The sequence below is a fragment of the Nipponia nippon genome, unplaced genomic scaffold (assembly GCF_047370975.1).
Source record: "Nipponia nippon isolate SJK-2023a ecotype South Korea unplaced genomic scaffold, ASM4737097v1 scaffold_7, whole genome shotgun sequence".
NCBI classification, from domain to species: Eukaryota; Metazoa; Chordata; class Aves; order Pelecaniformes; family Threskiornithidae; genus Nipponia; species Nipponia nippon.
Genome location: NW_028262391.1, coordinates 51,518,883 through 51,544,251, shown reverse-complemented (window position 1 = coordinate 51,544,251; position 25,369 = coordinate 51,518,883). Strand labels below are relative to the sequence as shown.

Sequence of the window (25,369 nt, the reverse complement as noted above, 5' to 3'; positions counted from 1 at the left end):
TAGTTAACGTTGCCACTGACCTCTGCATCTTTTAATGGAGGGCAATGTGTTTGTTGTACCTTCTGCCCGCTCTTACCTTTATTGAACTTGCCGCTTACCCGAAGCGATGTTATGCAGAACGTGTATTCCCCGTAGGCAGGCTGACAGTAAGCTTTCTGCCTGCTTTATCGTTGTGTGCATGTACCACAAGTATATTTATAGACAGGAGGAGGTTGAATTCATTCAGGGAAACTTCTGCTTTTCTCGTATATGAAAAATGAATCCTTGGTTTGCAGCAGGTTACCAGCATTAGGTAGTGGCATTTGGCAGCCACCATAGATTGCTAATTCAAGGAAGCTCGACCAAGGATAAGTTTCATATTTAATGATTCGATGAGGGCCTTCACAGACACACTTTTGCATCAAATCTCTGGCAGGTGTTTGGTATTGCTGAGGAAAGCTGGTGTTTGATCTGTGGTATAGATGTCTCTGATGTCAAGGAGGGTTGTTTTCCGTGCCGAGATCTAACGGGGTCACTGCAGCGGGGTGGTTGTGGTTGCTGATGATTTTTTGGGATATCCCTCCTCTCATTTCCTCCTTCTGGTCTTCTAAGGATTTCTTGCACTGAGATGTTAGTACTTGCTTTTTTAAGTTTCTTAGAAGTTTGGCATTGACTTCCTGAAAATGAAATGAGAGAATCTCATTTTCTGCTTCAAAGCTGCCTTTAAGATCTTTGGACTGCTTTGTTTTCAGGGTGTTCTGTAAGCAATCAAAGGCGTTTGAGCGTACAACAGACCCATCTCAATCTGATCTGCTTTCAAGTGTAGCCATATTTGTACATGCTGATGCCTGTTTTATGTCTCCATTTCATTCTTTTTAAAGTCGGTGACCTTTTCTTCAGGATCCTAATAAGCAGTTTTCCCTGTTGGATACCTCCGTGGGAGTAGATAATTACTACAGACGATCATGATTTGAACTAAACGGGCATACAGTCCCAGCTGGAATGAGTACGTCTTCCACATTTCACACTCTTTCTGGTCTGGGTGTAAGCATCCGTAACTTTGCTGTGTTTGTGCGTTCCTTATGGTGTGCTTGTTGCAGGCATCGCTTGTCAACTGTGTTAGATTCCCAAGCTGCAGTATAATTACATCTAGTTTTCTGTTTTCTCTTCAAAGCAGCAATAAGATTCTTGGACTGATGTGGCAAGAATGCACCTAATAAGATCTCATTTTTGCTCAAACAGTAGATATCAAGATCACGGGTAGCAAACACCTTTGTGCCAGAGTTGACGCTATTATCCGTGTCGTTGCAGAATACGGCGTCTGTGAGAACTTGCGGAAATTGGAGATCACGGGAGTGTCCTGTCGAGATGTTTATGCCAAACGTAAGTGATAAAGCTGATATAGATCTGTATGTCCTTGCTTAGTACCAATTTTGAAAGCATATACCTGTTGAATGTTTATTAAACTTTGACAGTATAAGTTACTCGGACTTACTTTCTAATGGCAGGGGTTTCATCTGTGAAGTTGACGTGTTTAGGGTTTTATTTAATACTAAGCAGATGCCAAGAATTGGGTTGTCTATGTCCCACAATCCTTTGGTAGGAAAAAACCACGTGCTTTAAATTTATAATAAAGTGTATTGAGGGGTTTTCATCCTTTCCTGTTTTGCCATTTTTAGATCTTGCTAAGGAATTAACTGATATTTTTCATAGCTGGAGGCTTCCTATGCCCTCATGTAGCTAGGTCTCGATCTCGGTGAAAGGACACGGTTACACGCTGACAGCGGGAAGGTGCTGTAGGTAACGGGATGAGCATTCCCCTGGGCTGCTCCTGAAGGAGGAGAGCCTGGCAGGGCTGGGCCTCTGCTGAGGTGTCGGTGTGTTTTAGGAACATCTGTGGGAGTGGGACCCCAGCTCCTTAGACCCAGTGTGCCTGCTGCAAGGCAGATGCACATCGTCTGTCTTATAGCGGGGAGAGGGCAGGGAGCATCATCAGAGGAGAGAAACCAAGGCAGGCTAAGGACTGAGTGGAGGCCTGGATCCATGGTGAGGCTGTCTCCCCCATCACCAAATCTTACCCTTTGCGGTCAGAAGCTGAGCTGGTTGCTCAGAGAGCCTCGCGAAGCCCCTAAGAGCAACCGTACCAGCACTGCCAGGCTGTGTTGTCTTGGCTCCCCACCACAAATTTTGTACGGGAGTTACCTGTGGTCTGTAGGATAAAGAGCAAGATTTAACCTGCAGCACAGGAACTATGGCTTCTGGCTGTTCAAATAAGGTCCTGCTTTATGAAACAAAAGCTGTAATTGTCCCAAGTTACAGTCATGGGAGGTCTCTGTAGGCTTTGCAGATCCAAACTCTGGCTCAGCTTCTACATGTACTGTATTTGCTGAGCCTTGAAGCAGTAAAGACCTCAAGCATTGATCTTAATGCTGGAAAAAAGAATGTGTAGAAGGTTTTTAATCCCATCTGTAATAGACTTGCTGAGCATCCACCGGCAAATTATTTCATCACCTAACGTCCTTCTTTACCTCTTTGTGCGCTAGGACTGGAACTGCCTGATTTTCCTGGGTGAGAGGGCTGAACGATGCTGAGCCGGCACTTAGATGTCCCCAGAGAAGTCTCGTTAGCACATGAGGCCTCCTTTACTTCCCATTCAATCCGGTATCTCTGTGTGATACTGGTGTGGTAACAGCCATACAGCACATACCATATCAGGTCTTAATTCTGCATTACCAGTCTTAAATGGCAGAACATCTCTTCATGACCTGTAGTCTTTTTCACTACAATAGTTCCATGGTTCAGATAATACTAAAGTGATATTTAGTGCTTCTTTATACCCAAGTTATGTGTAAAAATGGCCTTACTGGCTCAGAACGATGGTCTCTCCCTAGCCCAGTACTGTATCTCCCAGCCATGACTGTGAGCAGTCACCCAGGGAAGACCGAGAAGAGGGCAAGCCTGGGCGATACTTTCCTAAGTACTCTCCCAGCTTCTGACTGTTTTCAGGTTGTGGGCTTTCCAGAGTCTAATGTGGTTTGTTGATTTAATAGCCCTCAACGCATCTGTCTTACACGTATGTTTCCAGTCTTCCTTTGCACCAAAGTAGTTTCTGAATCCGTAGCATCCATTGGCAAAGAGTCGCGCTTGCCGTGTGAGAACCACCTCTGTGGTAGACTTTATTGCATTTTGGAGTAAGGACTGTGTCCATATCCATTCAGCAATCCTAACTGGCAGTGGTTACTCTAAAGTCAGAAAGCTTGGTAGCTGTTTTCTGGCTTTCAGGTCTTAGCTCTCCTGCTCAGATTCAGCAGGTTGCCCTGTTGCAAACACTTAGCCGAACACTTTCCTGGTGGTGTGACCCCATTTTTCTTACTGCCCGATAAATGTCTTTAATTGCAGAAGAGTTAATTTGGGGCCACTGGCAGGGCTCACGTGCACTTTTCTGTCCACTGAATGTGCTTCTGTAAGAAGTAGTGTTGGAAATGGGGAACTGAGCTTAAGTGCTAGAAAGCATAACTAACCCAAGGCCTGGGCTGCCATCCATGTAGTTATTTGGCCTAAGTGGTCTTACTGAGACAGCGGTGCTCGTTACAGTCGCACTACAGAGTTTGGGGGGCCCTGATTCCACTTTGAATTCACTGGATGCCATTTGTAAATATTGTCTGTGGGAATCTTGAACGTGCCAAGTTCTCTGTGAGTAATCCTGCTAACCGAGTATACCCGAGACTGGGGCTGATGGAAGCAAATGGCGAACCACAACTGGAAGTAAAGTCAAAAGAGAGTTTGACTTTCCTGCGTGGTTGGTCCCGATTCATCGTACTGTTACGTGCTGGTTACAGTGGAGCGGCGTTCGCTGGTACTTACCCTGCTGTGTCTGTTCAGGTATAAACCCACGAGTGAAGTCGGGGCGTTTTATGAAAATCCTTCCCGACTACGAGCACATGGAGTACAGAGATGTTTACACCTGCCGTACGTACCTCCTGCTGGTTGATGCTTCCTGCACTAAGCACACACAAGATGCTGCATGGAGTGTGACGTTGCTTTAAGCAAATTATTTTGGGGTGGACCTTGGGACAGTACGGAGGGTGCCGGTTAGTCAGTTCTTTGTGTTGCACGTTAGTGGAGCGTTCTGACCCTTTGGAGTGACAATGTGAGTAGGGCAGGCAGTGAGGTATGTTGGTCTCCTTTTGAAGTGCTTTGAGTTAGAAAATGGTCCTGACTGCGCGCAGAAAGGGGGGGTCTCTGTTCACAGTAGGGGAGCACTCACTCTGCTCTTCGTGGATTGCTCCTCTCATAGAAGGAAGTATTCAGATACCCTGGTGAGGGCTCCCCAAAAGCAAGTTTAAATAAGCTTTGGACGGGCCAAAAACTTTGTCTTCATCCAGATGAGCTGCATTCAGTTCCACAGCCCTTCCCGGTGAAAAATGCTGAGGGTTCCCATACTAATTCCCTCCCTGCACGGCAAATTGTTTTAACCGCTATCTCCCCCTCTAGGAAACATTCTGCTGGTGTTTGAGATTGTGATTTGCCTTCCTCAGTCAAGAAGCTGCTCTGAGTAAACTGTTCTTTCCCTCCTGATGTTGTGTTGAGGGAAGAACAGTAAAGCACTGGAGTTTTAACGCTCACTGTTCTGTAGGAGTTGCGGGAAGTACGGATTAGTTTACATCCATTAAGGAAGCCGGTACTGCTTGGTACTTGGGGGGGTCTTGAGCTGTCTTTAATGCTTCTTTGGGTCTGCATAGTTTCACAGACTCAAGTTCCTAACTCGCTGCTGCTTGGGAATGTAGTTTTTCGTACACGCTCATGAGCAGAGTGGATGCTGCAGACTTACCTGTGCTAAAGAAAGCAGTCGAACATGGGCCATGCAGAGAAGATGGTGTCTTTAATGCGAGTCATGACAGACAAGCAGCAGCAGTGCTACAGCAGGAATCAGTAGAAAATTTTAGGTTTGGCAGTCCTGCCTGTCAACGCCAGCCTTGTTCTGGAGCTGGATGGGAAGGAGAGGCACATCCAAGCTGCCCTGCAGGATGAGGGGTCCCTTTGTAGATTGCTGCCTGGGTGTTTGCTCCAAACGTGCCGTTTGTGGTGGCTCTGAAATGGCATTTTGTCCTGTTCCCTTAGTTGTTAATCCTTCAGCTGCAGCCCCAAACTTCTGATGTCTCATGCCCCTTTTCTCTTGGGCTGTGTTGTATTACTTGGGGAGCAGCCAGTGTTGTTTAAGATGCAATTGCCCGTTTCCCCCTTTTCCCCTCCTCTGTATTAAGACCGTGTTGCCAGGATTTACCATGTGAGTGCTCCCTAATTCATATTCATGCAGCGTTAGCCAGGTCAGCTCAGATCACTTTCCCCAGGGTTTTAAGCTAGCCTGGCTGACACTTAGCTCTTTCCACTAGCAGGTCAGCTATCACCAGCTGGAGGGCAGTAACTGCTTATGTTGTTCCTACTCGTTTTGCTTCTGGATACCTTGCTGCATCCCGAGAGTCCAAGAGAGTTGTAGCGGATCAGGTCTTTTCCACTCAACGTGAGCTACCTCTGCTTTAAAGAATGCAGATTTCACTGAAAGCTCCCATGTTAGGTTTTTGCATTTCTCTGCCTGTGCCCTCCAAGCTGGACACAGGTAATGAAATAAGATTTAGTTAAAAAACTGACACCTGAAAGCATCTGCTCTCCTCCTGTTTTAATAACCCATGCTGGGGTTGTAACTTGTCTGTTCGTACCCATGGTGTCTGTGGTGTGCCAGCGCTGCGACGCTTGCTTGAATCACTGTGTATGTGCTCGGTGTCCCTTCCTTGTCCCGTATCTAACTCTAACGAAGAGCACAGACCTTTCCCGGGCAGCCTTCTGCTGGTGGGAGCTTGGGCATTCACTGCTTTTCCTAGCCCATCCCCAGCTGGATTCAAGCCACCTTCCCATCTGAAGAGTGTGCAGGGCTGCTTGTGGCAACGTGGGTAATATCCAGGCTGGGTGAGGGTTGTACTGAAGCATCCAGCGGGTGTTTTTTTGCTCCATTTGGCAGGATTGGGGCTCAGAAAGTCGGGTAGGCAAGAGGATTCTTCAGGACTGAGAAAAATAGGCAGTGTGCATAGCAAAGGAAAACTTTGGTGAAAGACCCAAGTGCTGTTTTCTTTGGAGGAGCAGGGAGGGAAGCTGTCAGATCCATCCTGTCTCCTGCCAGGGAGAGACAGAGCTGGGATTCCTCAGGTTTTTCCTGCAATGAATATAGCTGCTGGCTTGCTGGAGCCCAGAGACACCCCAGGCCTGAAAATGGAGCTGTGCTTTTGCTTTGAGACTCATTTGGGCCTTTGGCCAAGTAGCAGCATTTTCCCCAGTAACGTCCTTTCCTGAAAGAACAGGAGGAGAAGGAGTCCACAGCCCCCTGAGCAAGTGAGGGAGACGACGTGTCCGTTGAGGTGTCCCTGCCTTGGCGTGTAGGGAGCATGAGGCTGGGTGAAGCACTGCTCGCATTGCAGCCTGTTCCTCAGCTCATCTGGAGACTTCTGTGGTGCCAAAACAGCTGGGTTTTTAAAAAAATTAAAAAAGAAAAGCTGCCCATGGTAGTGCAGTAGTAGCACAGAAGCTGCTGTCCAGCGGGTAGGATTCTTCTGGGGGTGAATGGGGTTTTTTGGCCTCCTCCCTCTCTGCAGCCCCAGGTCTCTGGGTGGTCGGGGCTGGTGATGAAGCAGGCTCGGTCTGACTCAGCCAGGTTTTCTGGTGAACCGAGCTGCAGCTGGAGCCGGCTCTTTACTCAAAGCAAGCACGCAAACCGCCCTCGACAGACGTGTCTTGGAGTGGAAGGGTTTGCCTTGTCAAGCAGAGGCTTTCCGCGCTGTTGAAAAGTCCGTCGATTGTAGCTACAGCTCTGAAAGTGCTTCCGACAGGAGCTGGGGGAGGAGGGACATCCTCATCACTCTTGGATAGCTTAGCATCAAGTTTTGTGTCCTAAAAATAAAAAAAAAACCTGGGTTTTATCAGTTCCATGCCAGACAGGGTAGGAGGCAGATTGTGGTGGGTAGAGCAGCTTATGCACATACCATTTTATTAATATGTAATTACTGCACTGAGACGAGAAGACTGGGAATGTGGTTTGCTTGCTTGCTTTAGTGCTGTTTGTGCTGCACTCAGTTCACTGGGTGAAACCAGGCCATCAATCTTAAATTGTTTACTGCACAGGAAAAAGGCTCCTCCAGGCCAGTTGGCAGCAGCTCTGGACAGCCGTCCCCGCTGTCCTAAACCTCTGTGGAAGTTCTCTGCTTTGGTGTAATAAAAACACTCTTATAGTTCTTGCTATCTTAAGTAGTTAATGAAACAAAGCTGTTGTAACGGCTGCACTGAAACACAGTTCTTCCCATAAATTGACGCAAAGCAAAAACCATTATTCAAGCCAGTCCTGTGGCCTTCAACATCATCGTAAGGCAAGTGTAGTATCTTCTTGCCATCTTAGAAATAATCTCCATCCTTTTCTTTCCGCCCAAAATGCCAGATTGTGTGTAATGTCTTCACGTCAAGGTAACTGGTCACATCAGGAGATTGTATGGACAGAATTCATGGCTGAATGTGTAAGGACGGGAGGCAAGTAGCATCTCTAAGCTTTCCTCAAGAGAGGAGGTTTGTTAAGATCAGCTTGTAGTAGGCATTTTCTCCGGCTTGCTGAAAACGTTCCTACTTGCCCTTCAGTTTTGGTGGGATTGAAAGTGCGCCCGGCTCCGCGAGGAGACGTGGGGAAGCCTCACCTGCTGCAGTAGGCTTTGAGAGGGACTTGGAAGCAGCTTTCGGGCACTGCTGAAATGTAGCCGCTTACTTAGAATGTTTAAGGCCGTTACTGACCTGGTAACATCCCCAGATCTCCCGAGCTGGCATGGTCTGTGCGCTTTGCCCGTGCTCTCTCAGTGGCTGTTTTTAAGGATGCTTAACTCTGGAGACAAGTTTGTCTATACAAGGTGGGGAAATTCTTTCAAAATACTCAAATTTCCCTGTTCCTTACTGCTTTTGTGCCCTTCTTTATTTTCTGTTGCTTTGCAGCCTGAGGCATTAAGTACATTTTCGGTAACTGAAGATGGCGGATACTTTTATTTCTTTTTAGCTCTGGGTATATCATGTGATTTGCATTAACGGGACCATGTCGCAGAAGTTTTCTGAGAATTCCTGGTGTGTGAAGTCCTGGAAACTTCACTCCTGCCCCTGTACTGGGCCAGGAGCAGGGCTGCGAGGAAAAACATAAATCCGTGTGAACTTGTGGGAGGCCTCAGTTCAGAACCGCCTGGCTGTGGTTGGGTGTAACCAGCTTTCCTTACTAAAGGCGGTTGTGGGTGGTATTGGTCAGTGTTGTGTGCAGTCTGGCAGCAGTTTTCCTTTTATTTTTTTTCCCCAAATCCCAATTCCTTAGCTTGATGTGCTCACGTCAGTGTCTCACTGTTCCCTAGTGCTGCACCGATACCGACACATCCTGGGATTATGGCAGCCGGACATCGGGCCCTATGGGGGACTGCTGAACGTGGTGGTGAGTGAGTACCTCATTCTGGGGGCTGTGGTGCTGAGGACCGATGAGCCTTTTCTATCCCACCTTCTAGACCCGCTTGCCATCTCCGTGCTGTGGAGAAGTCTGAACAGTCAACCCTCAAGCAAGTGATTGGGACCCAGAGGGTGCTTTTTGGATCTTTTCATCATCACCACCTTTCTCCAGACAGTCCTTTTGTTTTTCAGCTGTACTCCAAACACAGAAGCACCCAGAAAACATGAGCAATGTTTCAGGGAAAAGCTTGATTTAGAGTTTAATGCTGATATTCCAGTGGCTGGCACAGGAGTCCATTCCTTGTGCATCGAGTACAGCAGAGGTTTCAGCGCTGGCCCCTCGCTTACTGCTTTATCTCAGCCTGCAGCTGAACGTTTTGCAAAGGCTTTTGCGCTGGAGTTCACGCACCTCTCCTTCCTGTAGTTTGCAAAGCTTTTCGCTAGCTGTGTCTAAGGCTGATGCATCAGATGTAGTGATACTGGTGCAAGACCCATGGAGTCTGGCAGCTCTTGTGCTGCTGGGGAGAGCAGTTAATGAACAACTCTTGACTCTGTATTGGTGAGAGCTGGGCCAGAAGTTTGCCTGAAGCCCTTGCTCTTTGCACCAAGGTTCAATAGCTGACAGGTTGAAGCATAACAAATCATGAGGCCTTTGGGTTTTGCAAGCTTCTGTTCCATGAACTGGTATAAGAGTGCATCCAAGTGCACCAATACTGACATGATTTTGTGACCTTATAAAGACAAGTGTGCCTCTGTGGCGCTGCTCTGCTTTTGTCTCGGATCTCTCTGTTTAGAAAATATCCTTTCTCTGGAATTGCAGGGCTTGAGGGGAAGGATTCTGTTAGGCGTGCAGGAAGAGGGCTGGCACTTGTACCTCTCAGCAGAGGAGGTTGTTGCTTCCTGTGCTGTCTGTGAGTAATAGAGCCAAATAATTCCTTGTCCAAAAGGCACGGATAATCCTGAGAAGCAGAATTTGTCTGTTCGAGTGTCTGCCAGCATGAGCTCTCAAACCAATTAGAGTTTGACTAGCCGTGTGGTCTCTTCAGCTCAGTCTCTCCCTCTGGATCCTGCGCACCAAGCGCCCGTCACAAAGTCGTTTGCAGTAATAAAGGCCTGATCGTTTTCCAGTGGTGCAGAAAGCCTTGTAAAGAAACCCTCTCCCTCTTCACCAAGGGTGTGCTGTGAGTGCATATGGTCTGGTTTAATTGCTGGAAAGCAGTTTGGAAATGCAGCAAGCTGTTCTACAGCTCCCGCCCTGTTGCAGAATAGGCCCCGGAGCTGTTTGCTGCAAACTCAACAGAAAGCGTGCAAGGCTGATCTTGCGTGCTTTGTCTCCCGTCTCTCTGCAGGTGGACGGTTTGTTCATCATTGGGTGGATGTACTTGCCACCTCATGACCCTCATGTCGATGATCCCATGAGATTCAAACCTCTCTTCAGGATTCATCTCATGGAGAGGAAATGCGCAACAGTTGAGTGCATGTATGGTCATAAGGGACCTCATAACGGCCATATCCAGGTGAGCTCCTCTAGCGCTTTCGACATCTGTCCTAGGTGCAATGTGCACGCACATTGGCTCTGGAAATGGATTCTTCAAAAAACTGTGAGGATTTTATTTAAGGGATGTGGCTTTCACCACCTTGTTGTATGTGTGGATGCCAGCTTTACGCTCATTATGTGTCTGACAAGTTGTGTGGGCTGTTCCCCGCTCTGAATTTGTTCACTGCCAATAGTACAGCAAGGCTGTTATACTGTCTTCTGTTGGGCTGGAACAGGGTGGGAGGGTGGGAGCACCGGTATGTGTACAGGCTGGGGGAAACGATAGGCAAAATGGCCTTGTGCAGCTGGTGAATGCGTCCAAGCAGACACGCAGACCTGTTCTGTTTTACAGCTCTCTCTGAGCTGAGACCTTGAGAAGGTGATGTAGCATCCATTCAGTACATTGGATGCTTTGAAAGGCTTCCTGAGAGGTTTCCTTTTCTTTGAAGAAGGAAGCTCAAAGAGAGAAGCAACTTAAAACAAGTATCTTTCATTAGAATACAGTGTGGTTTTATTGCTTTTATTTCTCTATTCTGTAGCTGATGCACTTGGTATCACTTAGTGATTTCTCTGTTGTAGCAGATGCAGTAACGCTTGTTGTGTAAAGCATTTAATCTAAGCAGTCGTAGTTACATCATCCTAGGCATCTCTAATCAGGTCTGTAACCTGTTAAATTCTCCTCCGTGGTAACTGCAGATTGTAAAGAAGGATGAGTTCTCCACGAAATGCAACCAGACAGATCACCATCGGATGTCAGGTGGAAGGCAAGAGGTAAGAGTGCTTTGCCATGAGTCTGCATTAAGGCTGCTGCTTGTATGTCCCCTTCCTGAAGATAAAGCCTTGCTGTCTTACCTAAGCTCTTGGCTAGTGTTGGGGTCTGGGAGGTGGTCTTCTGCCTTCTGATTTCTGTATATGTGAACATACATGAAAACCCAGGCTGGTGGCTTCTGGCTGATTTACTACGATCTTTTTGAAGTGAGTAGAATTGATCTGTGACTAGAATCAAAACTTAAAGCGGCCACATTTGAATAATTGCAGGATCTTGGGGAATTTCCTCTGTACTTGCCAAGGTGTGGTTTAAGGATCCAGTATACGGGATCAATTCAGTGTTACGCGTATAGAATGTCTGGGTGGAGACCCCGTGCCTTACCTGAGTGCGGAGCAGGCTGCTATGTCCATCGTGTTGAGCAAAGCGCTGGTTTAGGCAGTTCTGTGTGGCAGGGTGCTCTTTGAGCCCCCGCACCCTTTTTCCTCCTGTGCCGTGACACCGTTACTATTTGATAGCAGGCCTGTCGAAAGAAAGACAGCAACGTGCGTTGTACTCCATGCAGCACTTACCAGACACTGATCTCTGTGGTATTGCTGTCTGTATAATTAAGATCTTTCAGACACAGGCCTAATATTGAGTACCAGTTGCATTTGAATACCTGCTTGTCAGTGGGGCACCTTTCTGCTGCTTGTCATCTTGGTCGAGGGATTAAAAGCTTCATTTGATTATTTATCCCTTGTCTGTGTCAGCTGTACCCAGCAAGGCAGATTCCTGACTCAAACTACATGTTTTAAGGTGCAGGTATAAATGTCAGGATGAAAACCTTCAGCTAATACCTGTTCCAGGTAGCGGTGTTTGCTGCCAGCTTGTTAAACATGACAAATCTGATACTCAGTTGCTTCTAACAAGTGCTTTAAAATTTCTGTCTACTAGTGGGAAACAGCTGGGTAAAAGGTTTAGTTAAGTGTTGTCTGGTTCTGTAGCAGATGAGAAATGCTTTAATACTTTCAAAGCACTGCGTTAAGTGTGCATGGCATTATGGTAATTTGAGGATCTGGCTTTAGAAGATAAAGAAAGCAGGTTTGGAATATCACTTGGTAGGCTGCAATCTTAGTGTAAGCTGTTATCATGCTAACTCGTGGTAGGGTATTAACTTGTCAGAGCTGGTGTGGAGGTATTTAAGGAGATGTTTTCAAAGCGCCCTTTAGATTTAGATGCATCAGTATTAAACCAGCAGGATTTAACCTCCTAAATCTTCAGTGCCTTTCAAACGCTTCCCCTTTTATGGTTAACGTGCCAGGATAGGGCACAGGAGTCAGCTTATGGGCACACAAACGAGTTACTGCGAGGTAAGTCAGGACGTAAAGAAGGAGTAGATCAGCTACTTTGCAATAACAGGTGATGCTTATGCTTTTGTTCTGAGGAGGCATATTGGTTCTACCTGTGATTTCTTTGAAGGGAAGCATGTTTATTGTGTGGAGTCTGGCAAGTACAGGGAAGTTACCGTTATCGCTACTTGTTCAGCGTATTTCCAAGCCAGCTCTGTAGCAACACGTGCTTGTTCCCAAATCCAGCCATGATCCTCTGTCTTTGGCAGAGCCTATGCCTCTCTGTGGCTCTGCCAGTGAATCGTGCTGACGAGACGAAGTCATGTTGGGGTACGTCGCTGTCGCAAATGAAATGCCTTTATCTTCCCTCTTTTCTCCTTGTGCTGCAGGAATTCCGGACGTGGCTGAGGGAAGAATGGGGTCGGACTCTGGAAGACATCTTCCATGAACACATGCAAGAGCTCATCTTGATGAAGTTCATCTACACCAGCCAATATGAGTAAGGGCTCCAGCTCTTTCTGGGTTTTGAGGCTGCTGCAGCTTCAAGAACACATTGAATCATTTGTTCCAAAAATGGGCTGCTTGCAGTGGGCTTTAACAGCCAGAGGAATGTTCCGTCTCTGCAACGATACGGTGAAGCACAGTGCTTTCCAGTTGTACAGAGAGATGAGATGTAACGACAGCAGTAATAATAAAGTTCCAAGTTCTTTACAATAGCTATGCACAGTAAGATAGTTTTGAGTCATTTAACTGTGTTTAATTTGAAGACAGAGCAAATACCTGTGATCCCAAGGAGCTATCTGCTTATTATCCATATTAGTAAGCAGTACGCTCTCTGGTGCGCTAGGCAGGAATCAGACAGTCCCTGAGAACTTGGGGTTTTTTTAACCATCACTCCAGACTTCCAATAGCAGCCACCTCGCTGTAGCAGATGTTTAAATATGCTTCACTCCTGGGTTCTCTGGAAATCCCAGGGAGCGAGGAGGCTTACTGTGACCTTGCTGCAGGAGCCTCCTGGTGTGCTAACAAGGACTGGTAGAGAAAAGTGAAGGGAGGGAGTGCTTGCATAGGTCTAAAGCGAAACGTTAAGCTTGTTGGTATTGCTGAAAACACAGATCCCGCCTCTCTCGACGACATCCCAAAGCTGCCTGGAGGAGCAGATTGCAAAAGCCTTCTTTGTGTCAAGGGATTCTTTCTTAACCTCTCTAACCTTTTGGTTTTTTGCACAGCAACTGCTTGACATACCGACGCATCTACCTCCCTCCTAGCAGCCCTGACGACCTTATAAAGCCAGGTCTCTTCAAGGGAACGTATGGGAGCCATGGGCTGGAGATTGTCATGTTGAGCTTTCATGGAAAGAAAGCAAAGGGGACTAAAATCACCGTAAGTGCATTTTCCTTCCTGTCAGATGCGTGTTAAAGTATTCTCTTCTTGATGCCATGGATCTCTGTCTGGGAGGTAGTCAGTTGTTGCCACCCCAAACCCTGTTCCTCATGGGGATTGGTGGCACTGGGTGAATCTTAACACGTGCAGAATAGCTAGAACCTGCTGTGCAAAGTTTCTCATGGTGCCACCTGGCTCCCCCTTCCTTTTCTCTCCCTTCCAGCTGCTTTCTGTGAGCAGCTGGTAGCAGGTCACTGGAGATCACTCGCATATACCTGAGGAGCAGGTACCAAATTTTTCGGCTTTTCACCAAAGCCAGGCTAGTGAGCTCCTTCCTCTCTGCAGGGAGGGATTCTGACAAAATGCAATTGCAGCTTTGATGTTCTTTCACCCTTGCAAGTACAGCCTGGCTCATAGCTTTTGATTTTAAAATTCTGTTTCTGGGAGGGGGAAAGCAGAGGTGACATAGACAGCTCAGGGAACAAGGTCCGAGGGGTTTTTTTTTGTTGCCAACTTGGTGATTGTAGAATAGGGTGAGCCATGTAGAAGTCAGATGATGGACGTGGGGAGGATACAGGTCTGTAGTGCCCTGTCTCTGCAGCACAGCCATGCTGTGGCTTCCTCTCTCTAGGGAGATCCCAACATCCCAGCTGGGCAGCAGACTGTGGAGATCGACCTGGTGCATCCTCTGCAGCTACCCGACATCGAGAACCTTCGCGATTTCAGTGAGCTCTCTCGCGTTGTCCTGGAGGTCCAGGAGCAGGTGCGTCGGGAGGAGCAGGAGCAGGAACACCGGCAGGAGGAAGAGGACCGCTCCCAGCAGGCTGCCTCCCAGCCTGCTGCAAAGCCCCTGGGAGGAGAAGGTGCCGAGGGGGAAGAGACTGCAGCTGGGGCGGAGGGAACGACCCAGGACAAGGCACCAGCTTCCCAGCCCTTCGTGCTGCCCATGGGAGTCATATCGAGGAATGAAGACTATCCCCGGACCTGCCGAATTTGGTAACGGGGCCTAGTGGTTTGATAGCCTAGTCGTGCCAGTCACTTTTTGAAATGGAAGGGGGGCGAGTCTTTGAGGCGTGTTCTGTATTTGCTTGCCCTTCACCTGCATGCGGATCTCCCAGCCCCTTGTGCTCAGATTTGCTGCCGCTGCTGCCCTGTCTCCCACGCTCTTGTTTGCTCCCTCTCTTTCTTACCACGCTGTCATCTGCCATCCGGCTTTCTTGCTAGATTTTATCCTGTTAATTCTAAAGCTAGCACCTCTCCCGTATTCCACCCCCTGCCTTGTTTTTCTGTGTTTTGTTTCCCAGAGCTGCCCAGCTAGTGTATTTGGAGATCTGTTCAAGTCGCTTCCCATTTCTGTGTGTCCTTTGTGTTCCTTGGCTGTGGGAACACGGTGCTGTCTCCCACCCCTCCCTGGCCTCTGGTACCTTGGGGCCAGCTCTGGAAGGTGCTGAGCACCCTAAGCAGTAGGTACAAGTAGGCAGAGAGCCTTGTTGAATGGGATCTAGAGTCCGTGAAGCAACATACTAAATGAAGTGTGGAAAAAGAGCCCAAAGGCTGAAGCTTAGGCGAGTGACCTTCAGCCAAACATCTGTGCTCATGGAAAAACCTACCGATAGCTGGTTAATCCCAGAAGGCCCCTGCTGTCACAAGCAAGTTGTGTTTGAATAAAACCCTGCTCCGCCTGCTGCTTGCTTGGAGGTTAGGCTGACCTTTACTCCTCCCTGGCTCCAGTTAAATTTTTCTTTTTTTTTTTTTTTTTTAGATTTTTCTTTCTCTCCCTTCCCCTGGGTTTTTCCTCTCTGGTCACCCTCTCAACATGCCTTTCCTTTTTTGTGACATTGTCTGGGCCTGGGTTGATCCTTGAGTTGCAGAAGTAAATCTCAGATGGATTACTGGGCTGAAGTACAGAAAAACTCAGGCTTGGTGTGCAGGTGCTAATTAGAATAGCCAAAAGCGGCAACCTCCAAATAGCAATGGAGAGTTTCTTTTCTTAAAATGGTGTCACCAGTGTTTGTGCTGTGTGATAAGAACTGCGTAAAACTCCCTCTTCTGTAGCACCTGGCAGTGTGTTTGACAATGGCTTTATCATAGTTTCGTGTTTGTTTTTTTTATTTTTTTTTATTAAATGTTGGGTAATTATGGCTGTTCTCCCATCTTTTTTGCTATTCTTCTCTCCTTGCAGTTTTTATGGGACGGGGCTTATTGCTGGCCACGGCTTCACCAGCCCTGAGCGAACACCAGGTGTTTTTGTTCTCTTTGATGACGATCGCTTTGGATTCATCTGGCTGGAGCTGAAGTCCTTCAGTCTCTACAGCCGGATCAAGGTCTCCTTCCAGAATGCCGAAGCGCCTTCCCGTGAGGCTTTTGACGAAATGCTGAAAAACATTCAGTCGCTGGCTACTTGACGGGTGATGGGTGATGGACAGGGCTAGGGGTTGCAAAGGCTGCTGCACTCCCCAGCCAGGGCTGGGATGGGGATTCCTCGCTCTCGGTACCTCTGAATAAAAGCATGCACTTTTAATAAAGCCTTTTTACCCCAAATGTACACATCCCGGTTAAAATATCCATGACTGCCCTTTCCTCCCTGCTACCCCACACTGCTCCCCAGCAGTCCTTGTTACCCAGTCTGTAACATAGCTTTGTATAGCTGAAGGGATCCTGCAGAGGAGGAAATAAACCTTTCTTATTGCAAAAAGAATGTATTGGAACAAAAATAACTCCAGGTCAGAGCCGGATCAGAAGAACATATAACTGACTGGATGGACACGAGCCCTCTGCTCTGACCCTTAGCAGTCTCCCGTGGAAAGAGCCCTTCTTCAGGGAAGGGACTCAGTTAAGCCTTTGCTGTGCTCTAGTCCGATCTGTCCTCCTGAGAGACTTGCTTTGCCCTCTTGAAAACCTGTGCGGTCCCCCGCTGCAGACTGGCTGGCTGCTTAACGATAAATTGCCTCAGCGGTGACAAAGCACGTCCTCCTCTCCAGAAACCTTTCTCTGGGTGCAGCATTGTCAAGAGAGGCTGGTGTAATACCTGCGTCCTTGCCTTAGTAATTGGTGTGGGTGGTTTCCTTTTGAGAAATTCCCTCAGCTTGGCAGCAAGGGGAGGATTCCCACTGTAAATGACAGCGTGTGTAGCGTTGCCCTGGCTTCTGGAGCTTAGTGGATGTGCTGTCCCTGGGGCTCCAGGTTCGGATGTCTCCCTGAGCACAGAGGAGATGATTCTCTTTTATTATAGGAGCTGGGTATGGAACTGGAAATGAGTGTAATATGCAGAATCTGGTGTATTCAGAACTGGTTTTGTACCTGAGAGATCACCTCAGATCTTTTAAACTGGGCCTGAAAATGTAAAGGAAGGAGAAAAAAGAAAACTAACCGTGAAATAAACCCAAATGCAGCCTACTGACTCCTGTCTGTGCTGGGCAGCAGAAGGTGCCGTGTGTCGCTGGTACTGACGTGAGCCCAGTTATGTGTCATTCTTGTATCGGGGTGTCCTGCGCAGTCTGAAGGAGCGATGAGGGATTCTCCTAATATTGCTGTGGCTTTTTCTGGCGCCTTTTAGGGCTGGCGCTGACAGGTGGGTGCTGCTGCTCCGCTCACAGGACCCTTCTGTTCCCTTTCTAGTCGCACTTGTTTCATCCCAGATGATTGCTGCTTCCACAGAAAGCTCCTGAGCTTAATTTCTTTCCACGATACCTGTGTTCTGGCAGATCTGAGCTCCACTGGGAAGTGTGGGCTGCCGGCGAGGAAGCAGATTCCCTATAGACTGTTCTATGCAGGAAAATCCTGGCCAGTGCTGATCTACAGACTGTGAGTTGTGCTATAAACCATCAGCATTTGCATTGTGTTATTAATCTGGTGTAGGAAGAGATGATAAGGACCCTTGTGCGGGGAGAAGAGAGCTGTTTGTAAGAAGGCTTTTGGTTACAGGCAAAATACATCCTTTTTTACAGTTGCGCTCTGGCTATGGTGATGAAGTCCAGGCGGCTTCTCTTCCCGCTACCAGCCGGATCAGTGTCTAACAAAACTCTGCCTTTACAGCTTATTCGGGTTTTGGTTTGTCACTGTGTCCCTACACGTGTTGCGCTGGGAGGATTCGGGCCCTTTCTGTGAGAACGTTTCGGTCACTGCCTAGTTTCACCAACTGCGAGCAGCTTTTATTCTCGCTCTCACAAGGGCTTTTTGCTATTTCTGGCTCTTGAGCGTTCCCTCAAGCTGCGTGAGAACCGAGTCTCCAGCAGAGACGTTGAGCAGAAGGTCACATCACTCACAGGATTAATTCCTGTCTCTTTGGATATAGTTTTACAAACCTCTGGGAATTTGAAGGTGATTTGGGGCACTTTTTTCTTTGTTTCCTACTGCTTTGTCAGTAGTGGGAAACCCGCCGCAGTGTTAGAGGTGAGGATCTGAAGTGCTAATACCGTTCTAGTGAATAAGCTATAAGAAGTAGGTTGTTTCTGAGCAGCCTGTTAGAGGTGTTCCTGTCGGCATCAGCAGAGGGAAGAGTTGACTTGGATCTCGCCCCGTCACGCAGGGCCGGGAGAGGGGAAGGCTGGCAGTTCTCGGAGCCTTGGTGTGTGGGCAGAGAGGTGAGCTGAAGCTAAAATCTGGCATCAGCCTTTTGCCGCAGCTGCTGAGCTGCGTGCAGAAGGGGAGCACGTGCTTAATCTTGCAGACAGCAGTTTGCAGCTTGATGGTGCAGATTTCTGGGACACCTAAGACATGGGGAGTCTGCTCGGCAGCTGGGTGGCCAGTTTATCTTGGAGCTTGCTGTCAGGCTGGTGCAGCCAGTATGTTGGCTGCTTTGTGTTCTCCCTAACAGCCTGAAGGGATGAGAGAGGTCCCCTTGGGCAGCTCTTTCAGTCGCTTGTCCTCAAAACCAGCTCTGCTTCGGCTGCAAATGGATCCGTAGTTCCGCTTGTGGATTCCTCCTCCTTTCGATGTCCCCGCTCACCCAAAAAAGTAAAAATCCTGAAGTTTTACATAACTAACTTAATAGTTTTTGCTTTTTGTTTTTGAAGTACGATTGAAAATCCAGATTGTATTGAATGCACTACAGGCACTTGGCCTGAGACCGGAGTCACTGTTCTGTACAGGCGCTGACTCTGTAGCCCGTCTCCTCCCCGTAACCTGCTGTGTTGGGTTGACGGAGTGTGTAAAGGCGGTGTAGGTATGTTCCACTGCTGTGTCATAAAATGCTTTTAGTAGTTGTTCCCTGCAGCTTAAATTCCCTTTGATATCAGGAGCCTGCCGGGGAGCGCAAACCCATGGATAGCAGATGGCAGGAGTGTTTTGCTTGGTGCTGGATACAGGTCTGCTTTGTCACTTGGGCGAGGACCTGTTGGTTGGCTGTTGGCACGGGTTGTGCATCTGCTGTTCTCCAGGCTACGAGGGTGCTTCTGCTTGTAGCTTGTCCCTTCTGAACCTTTTCAGTGGCAGTGTTAAGGATCTCCCTTCTGCAGGCAAGACCGGCTTGGCTGGCTGGAAAGAAGGGCTTTGCAGGGGCTTGATGCCCTGCAGGAACTTTTCACAGCTCAGCTTTGCTCCTGTAGTATCATCTTTTTATTTATAGCGTACCTGATTGGCCTCAAAATGTCAGAATGTGCAAGTCCCGATTAAAGGCAAAACTGCTGATACACCGTGGCTTTATTCTGTCTAGAGCAAAGGCAATGAAAATAGCAAATTTTGTATTAATACTCCTCCTCTGCCTTCTCTTTCCACCTTCTGCTCCTCAAAGCCTGGCAGGCGTTTGTGGCATTTCAGAAGAAAATTCCCTGTGACTTGGCTTTGGGTGAGGAAAGCTGTCAAGGCAGCGAATTTGGAGAGACTGGCATAAATGCTCTGGGTGCTGCTGTGCCTTTGCCGGTTCCTTCATGCACGGCTACATCAGTGCTTTCAGAGAAAAGCAGAATAACACGATGAGGAGTTACAACTTGCAGCTCTGAAAGCTTTGGGAGAAGGGAACGGCCAAGAGGAGTGCAGCCAGACCTAGTGGCAGGCAATTTGGATCTGAGCATCACCCGTGGCCGAGGGGGATGCGACCGCAGCCCCGGTCCTGCCTTCCCTCGCGGTACCTGTGGGAAGCGGTGCTAACCCTGCGTTATTTTGCTGTATTTGTTCGCGTACCACCCCCTTCGTGGTATGTCTCGGCGCATACCCTGCTTGTTGCCTGAACCCTAGTCGTCCAGCTTGTTGGGATTTTTCTGGGAGCTGTTGACAGGGATAACGTGTGGTGGTGCCTTGCAGATGGTGATAAATTTCTGGTGCTGACGTGTCCTCGTCCTGTTCGCTCCGTAGAAAATCTTGGGGACGATTGGCTTTATTTCTTGATCCCAGATGGGTGGAAAGTGCTGGGGAAGATGGAAAACAACTTGTCAGGGGTAGGAATACTCTCTTGGCAGAAGCCTTTTGGATCAAAGAAAGTGCTTGCAATGAGGTTGCAGAGCAGGATTGCGCCAATAGCCACAGCAAGACCTAGGGCTTAATCCGAGCTCAGGAGCGAGTGACTGGCTTACGTGCTCGGGCTCCTAGATCACGCTTTCTGTGTTGTCAAAACACATGGGTTTGGCCAGCTGGAAAACAGAAGCATCAAAGATCCTCATCCAGCTAGTTTGTTTGCCTTGGGCCCGATTCCATAGCTATAAATGTGCTGTGATCGGGCGTTGTGGTTGTAGGAGACTCGCTGCAGTCCACATGGACTTGTCAGGCTTTTTTCTTTTAATTGAGGAGGAGGAAAAGGGATGGAATTACTCGTAACTTTGGCTGTCAGCGTAATTCTGGAGCAAGCAGTGCCACGGCTACTCTGGAATGGGACAGCAGAGCTCGGATGGCAATTATTTAGGAAGCTTGTACTGGGGAGAAAGCAAATCCATGTGCAAGCTTGCTCGGAGGTGTAAGCTACCAGGAAAAAACCAAAATGCAGCTGGCTCAATGTTTACTTTTAAACGAGGATGACTTTTTATTGCTTTTTATTAATTTAACACTAGTGGAACTTAATGGGAGTGTTGGGTGTTGTGTGGAAATGGGTCGTATAATCTCAACTTGCTAGTTTAGGAAATGGTAATATATTAACTCTGTCTTGTAGCTGGTTGCTCACGTGGCCAATAATCTTCTGTTGCGTTCAGCTGCCAAAGGATTGCGTGCTGGCCTTTGTGCTGCAGGCCAGACGGACAGCATAACTTACCAGTTGGACAGTGAAGTATTTGAGATACGTGATCAGGCGGTGGAGTGGAAGATAAGTTACCGAACTGTGAGTGCCGCTGACTCTTTTTTTTTTTTTGTGTGTGCTAAATTAAAATGTATGATTCTGGGTTTTGTTTGGATTGCGGTCTTTTTAATTTTTGAGGAAAAGAGCACTCAGATCGACTGTGTTCATTAGCTTAATTAAAGCAATCTGCACTTTTTCTCATTGATTAATACTCCTCCTTCCCCTAAGCAGGTGTACCCTCTTTCCCTGTGTGTTTTGCACTCACCACTTTAACGTGACACCGATGGATTAATCCGGGCATTCCTGTAGGCTTTGAGTGTAAATAAGTCTCTATGAAGTACCCTGTGGTACTTACTAAAAATGAAGGTGAAACACCAGATCCCTGCTTCGTACAGAAGGTAGTGCAGAGGAAAAAGGTGAGCTTTTCTTTCTAAAATGCCATTTGACATCAAACACCTCGGTTTCACGCCACAAGCATCCATGTGGAACACGTTAACTGTAGTTTAAACAACTCGCCTGCCCGGTCTGCTCCCCTGGCTGAGGGATGGGGCTTTGCCTGTCCTTTTGTTTGCGAGCGTGAGAGGAACAGGCTGTATAAAAGCCAGATCTGACTTTGCAACACTTGGCCTACTTCATCCCAGGTATCAGAAAGCTGAGCGAAACGTGTGTGTTACTTTTACACCTGACCATTGTTACCCAAGGAGCCTTTTCCAGTTTCAAATAATAAAAACGAAAGTTTTGTGAACTTACTTCTGTTTGCTTCTTTTTTTTTTTTTTTTTTTTTGTTCCAAAGGAAAGCAGCGGGTGTGTTCCACCCTTCTGACGTGCGGCAGCCTGCCTTCCACCGCGCGATGCGAATTAATTTTCCCTTGTTTGGGTACTTGGTGAGCAGTTAAACCGATTTCCTGAAGATGCCGTGCATACACCCCCACACCTCATGCTGCGAAATCCCAGCTCTTCCCTAGTCCCCGTTTTCTGTCCTTCCCGCAGCTCCTTGCCGCGCGCAGCTCCTACCCCGGGGTGCCCGGCTCCCTCCCCAGCAGATGCCGGGGCCGGCAGAACTAACGACCGGAGCCCTGACGGTGTCTTGCTGCCCTCCCAGCCACAGCTTTCTCTTTCTGAAAGGAACCATGTGGTAATCCTGATTTTTTTTTCCCCCCCTTTTTTTTTTTGTTATTCTTCCTTCCACTTAGTCTGAAAGAGATCAGCTGGCACAAAACTAACACAAGGGATGAGGGGGAGGCAGCATGATGGTGTAAGCCCCCTTCTTCATGGAATCGGGCTGAGTCGTCCGTATTTCTTACGCCTTTTTTCATGTTTCCCCCACCCTGCCTTCAAATTCACACCCAGCTCAGATCTGTACTGCTTTCACTGCTTTTCCAAAAGAGTGATGACGTTGAAATGGGAGAATTTGTGGCGTGAGCTCAGCTGCCACCACGGAGTCGTTTGTCGGCGTGGCGGGTCTGGTGCCGGGTCGTGTGCCGGGGCGTACGGCGGAGCCCCCCGCTCGGTGGGGATGGCCCGAGCCCTGCCTTTGCTGGGGTGGGTGTTGTGCTTCCAGTTACGCAGCCCACTTCTGCCAGGAGGTTTCTTGCAGATTATTATTTTTGAGAACAAACCTTGGCCGTGGAGCACTGTACCACAGCTCACGCATGAACTTTTAATCTGGAAATGGCTCTGCCTTAATGCTGGTAGGTAATCGAGGCCAGCGTGCACTGTTAGAGCTCCTCGAGTGCAGTCCGGGGAACGCGTGGCCTCTTCCATTTCACCCTGTTTTTTTTACCACCCATGCCTTCCCCTAATCCCGTGTGTTCATTTTCTGGTGCTAAAGGCACATCTGACCCCACTCCTTTACACGAAGTGTTCTATTTATGATCCACTGCCGTTCAAGCCTTCGCAAGGGAAAATAGTAAACCACGTCTAATGAGCACGCGATGACTCCTACCATATGTTTGGCCTCCGAGGAGCACAAATGTAGTTTCTCAAGCGGCAGCATTTCTGAATATCAACCACGTGCACCTCCCAAATGTTGGCTTGCAACCCTCCCGTTCCTTCTAAAGAAACTCGGAGATGAGAAGGTTCGGTGCTGGGCTAAGCCTCGCTCGCCTCCTTTGCCGCAGCCCCTGGCCGAGGAGCGCGGAGGGACCCGTGACCTGGCAGAGATGTTCCTCAGCAGGTAGGTTCCTCCTCCCGGCTTGGTGATGGATGAACTGCTTTTTCCATGGTGAAGTCCCGAGTTTTACGGCCAGTTCAGGGCTGTTAGCTGTGGCACAGGCAGAGGCTTGTCCCTGTGGTTGTTAGCTTAGAGACTGAGGCTGTGCAAGGATGAATTTTTCCCTCTCTGGGAAGAGCGTTGCAGTGAACGGGCACATCCCACGCTGGCTCGGGGACCGTGTTTGCAGCTGGGTCTTGGTCTCCTCTCAGGGCTGCGTCTCTGCTCCACCGAAGAGGCCACCGCTGCCGTTTGTGGTGATGCTGCTTCTTCCTACTTGGCTTGTTTCTAAAAACCACAAGGCTTTGGGTGCCTTAACGCGGAGTCGGAGGTCTGTCGGTTCCAGCCAGGAAGGCAGATGGGTCTCCCTTCCTAATGCTGCAAGTACGTGCCTGAAAATTGGTTCCCTGTCCGAGCCCAACTCCTGGCAGCTGCTGGAGACCTCGCCCTGGGGTAAGGACGGGGTGTGAAGGCGACATCAGGCTTTGCCGTTCCCTCTCAATGCGATGCTTCTGCCTTTCTGCCTAAGGCTTATTTTATTTTTGGCTGTTGGGAGACGCGCGCTGCTGGGCAGGTCTGGAGCCTCGTGCTGGCTGACCGGCCTGGCAAGCCAGACTGAGTTTGGTCCAGGCGTTGTGTAAGCTTATCCTGGTGTGAAACACCATCTTGCACTCTGTCTGGGTCCTGATCTCCCTGCTCCTTCGGGAATGGGCTGGAACAGAGGCTTTTATTCAGTGCTGCTTGGGAGGGTTGGAATTTTTCACTGTTTTCTGCTTAGCAGCCATCTATTTTACCCCAAGCCCTTTCCCTCCTGTGAGAGGGGAGCACCGCCTGCCCTCCCTCCTGCTGCGGGAGGGGACGGGGGAGGCCAGGCCCGCACAGTCCCTCCCAGGGGCTGCGTTGGAGGCTGGGAGTCCCGGTGTCGCGTCCGGGGACCAGGGGAAGAGGGAGGAACCTTACCCACCTCACTCCTTGGGCCAAGGGCTGGTGTTTCCCAGTTTCCGAGCCTTTGGAGGCACCTAAATGGGGGAATTTAGGGAATTTAGACCCAAGGGCTGTCCAACCTTGGGTCTGCCCTCTCTTTGCACCTCTCCCCGGCACAGAGGCTGGGAGGAGGATGAGCAATTCGGTGTGTGCTTTGCTCACCCCGCTTCCCAGCAGGGCTTTGTTTCTTCCTCCTCTTCCCAGCGCAAAAGGTTAATTAGCGGCAAGCTCTACCTGGCTAATTAAAGACGCGTGAGCTCTTGCTGTGGTTCCTTGGGCTCGTCAGCCTTTTCCTTGCACGCTGCCATCCCCGCCGACGCGTTCTGGCGGTCAGTAACGTGCGTGCCAGGCCCGCGTGATGCTCTCTGCTGCTGGCATCCCTGCGGCTGTGCCTTTGGGACCCGGAGTTCATGTCCCAACGTCCCCTTCGGCCTTCCCCTGGGAGCCAGGGTCTCCGGGGCCGGGGTCCCCCGGGGGCCTCGGCAGGCGCTGCCGGGCGGGGTCGCTGGGGGGCGGGGTTGTGGCACGTCGCGCCCGCCAGGGGGCGCCCAGAGACTGGGCACGGACACGCGTGGGCCCGGCGCCCCCCGCCGACACGGGCACTCGTGGGACCCTGAGGCTCTGGGGAGCGGGCACCGACGGGAGTCGAGACCCCTGGGGCACCCCCGCAGGTGGGGGCCCTCGGGGGCACCCATGGGAGCTGGGCACCTCTGGGGACTGGGTGGTGGCACCCACGGGAGCCAGGCACCCACGGGACCTGGGCACCCCTGGAGACTGGATAGTGGCACCCATGGGACCTGGACATCTCTGGGGACTGGATAGTGGCACCCACAGGAGCTGGTCACCTCTGGGAACTGGTTAGTGGCACCCCTGGGAACTGGGTGGTGGCACCCACAGGAGCCGGGCACTCACGGGAGCTGGGCATCTCCGGGGGGACTGGGTGGTGGCACCCATGGGAGCCAGGCACCCACGGGACATGGGCATCTCCGGAGGGACTGGGTGGTGGCACCCACGGGAGCTGGGCACCTCTGGGGACTGGGTGGTGGCACCCACAGGACCTGTGCACCCCCGGGATGTTCTACCACTGCCCTCTGTTTCCGCACTGGCCTTGTGCACCCTCCCTGCGGCAGTGCCACGGCGCGTGGCGGGGCTAGCAGGGGGCCCCGGTGTGTGGCTTTGCCAGCAGCCACAGCCTGAGGACGCCTGGCCCGGGGCGACGCGGGGACAGCGCTTTCTCCCACCGAAAAACGAGCGGGAAGGGCCGAGCCAGGTAACGAAGCTCTGACCTCTCCGGGAACACAGCACGAGGTGAAACAGGACACTGATGCGAAGGGCAGGGAGGGCGATGGGAGTCTGCGGCCACCGGCCATCATCGGCTCCCTTTGAATTATTCAATAAGCAGCTCGTTAGCCGACCTGACACACTGCCTTCCCTGCTTCCTGCTCCGTCACCGGGTGCTCTGTCTCGC

At 49.6% G+C, this 25,369-nt stretch overlaps 1 protein-coding gene across 10 annotated transcripts in view; it reads left to right on the top strand.

The window, feature by feature from the left end:
* Positions 1-21,454, top strand: part of FBXO31 (F-box protein 31) — a 28,115-nt gene extending 6,661 nt beyond the window's left edge. For 2 of the 10 annotated variants that reach the window (XM_087739599.1, XM_087739603.1), the window contains 9 exons: positions 1,291-1,362; positions 3,862-3,948; positions 8,400-8,476; positions 9,837-10,004; positions 10,721-10,795; positions 12,511-12,620; positions 13,351-13,504; positions 14,136-14,500; positions 15,687-21,454. In XM_087739599.1, the coding sequence (XP_087595725.1) occupies positions 1,291-1,362; positions 3,862-3,948; positions 8,400-8,476; positions 9,837-10,004; positions 10,721-10,795; positions 12,511-12,620; positions 13,351-13,504; positions 14,136-14,500; positions 15,687-15,909 (1,331 nt within the window). In that variant the 3' untranslated portion in view covers positions 15,910-21,454. Of the gene's footprint in view, positions 1-912; positions 986-1,290; positions 1,363-3,861; positions 3,949-8,399; positions 8,477-9,836; positions 10,005-10,720; positions 10,796-12,510; positions 12,621-13,350; positions 13,505-14,135; positions 14,501-15,686 lie in introns of those variants that run through there. The other 8 variants (XM_087739600.1, XM_087739604.1, XR_015700494.1 and 5 more) reach the window with 7 other exon arrangements.
* The last annotated feature ends 3,915 nt before the right edge of the window (positions 21,455-25,369 follow it).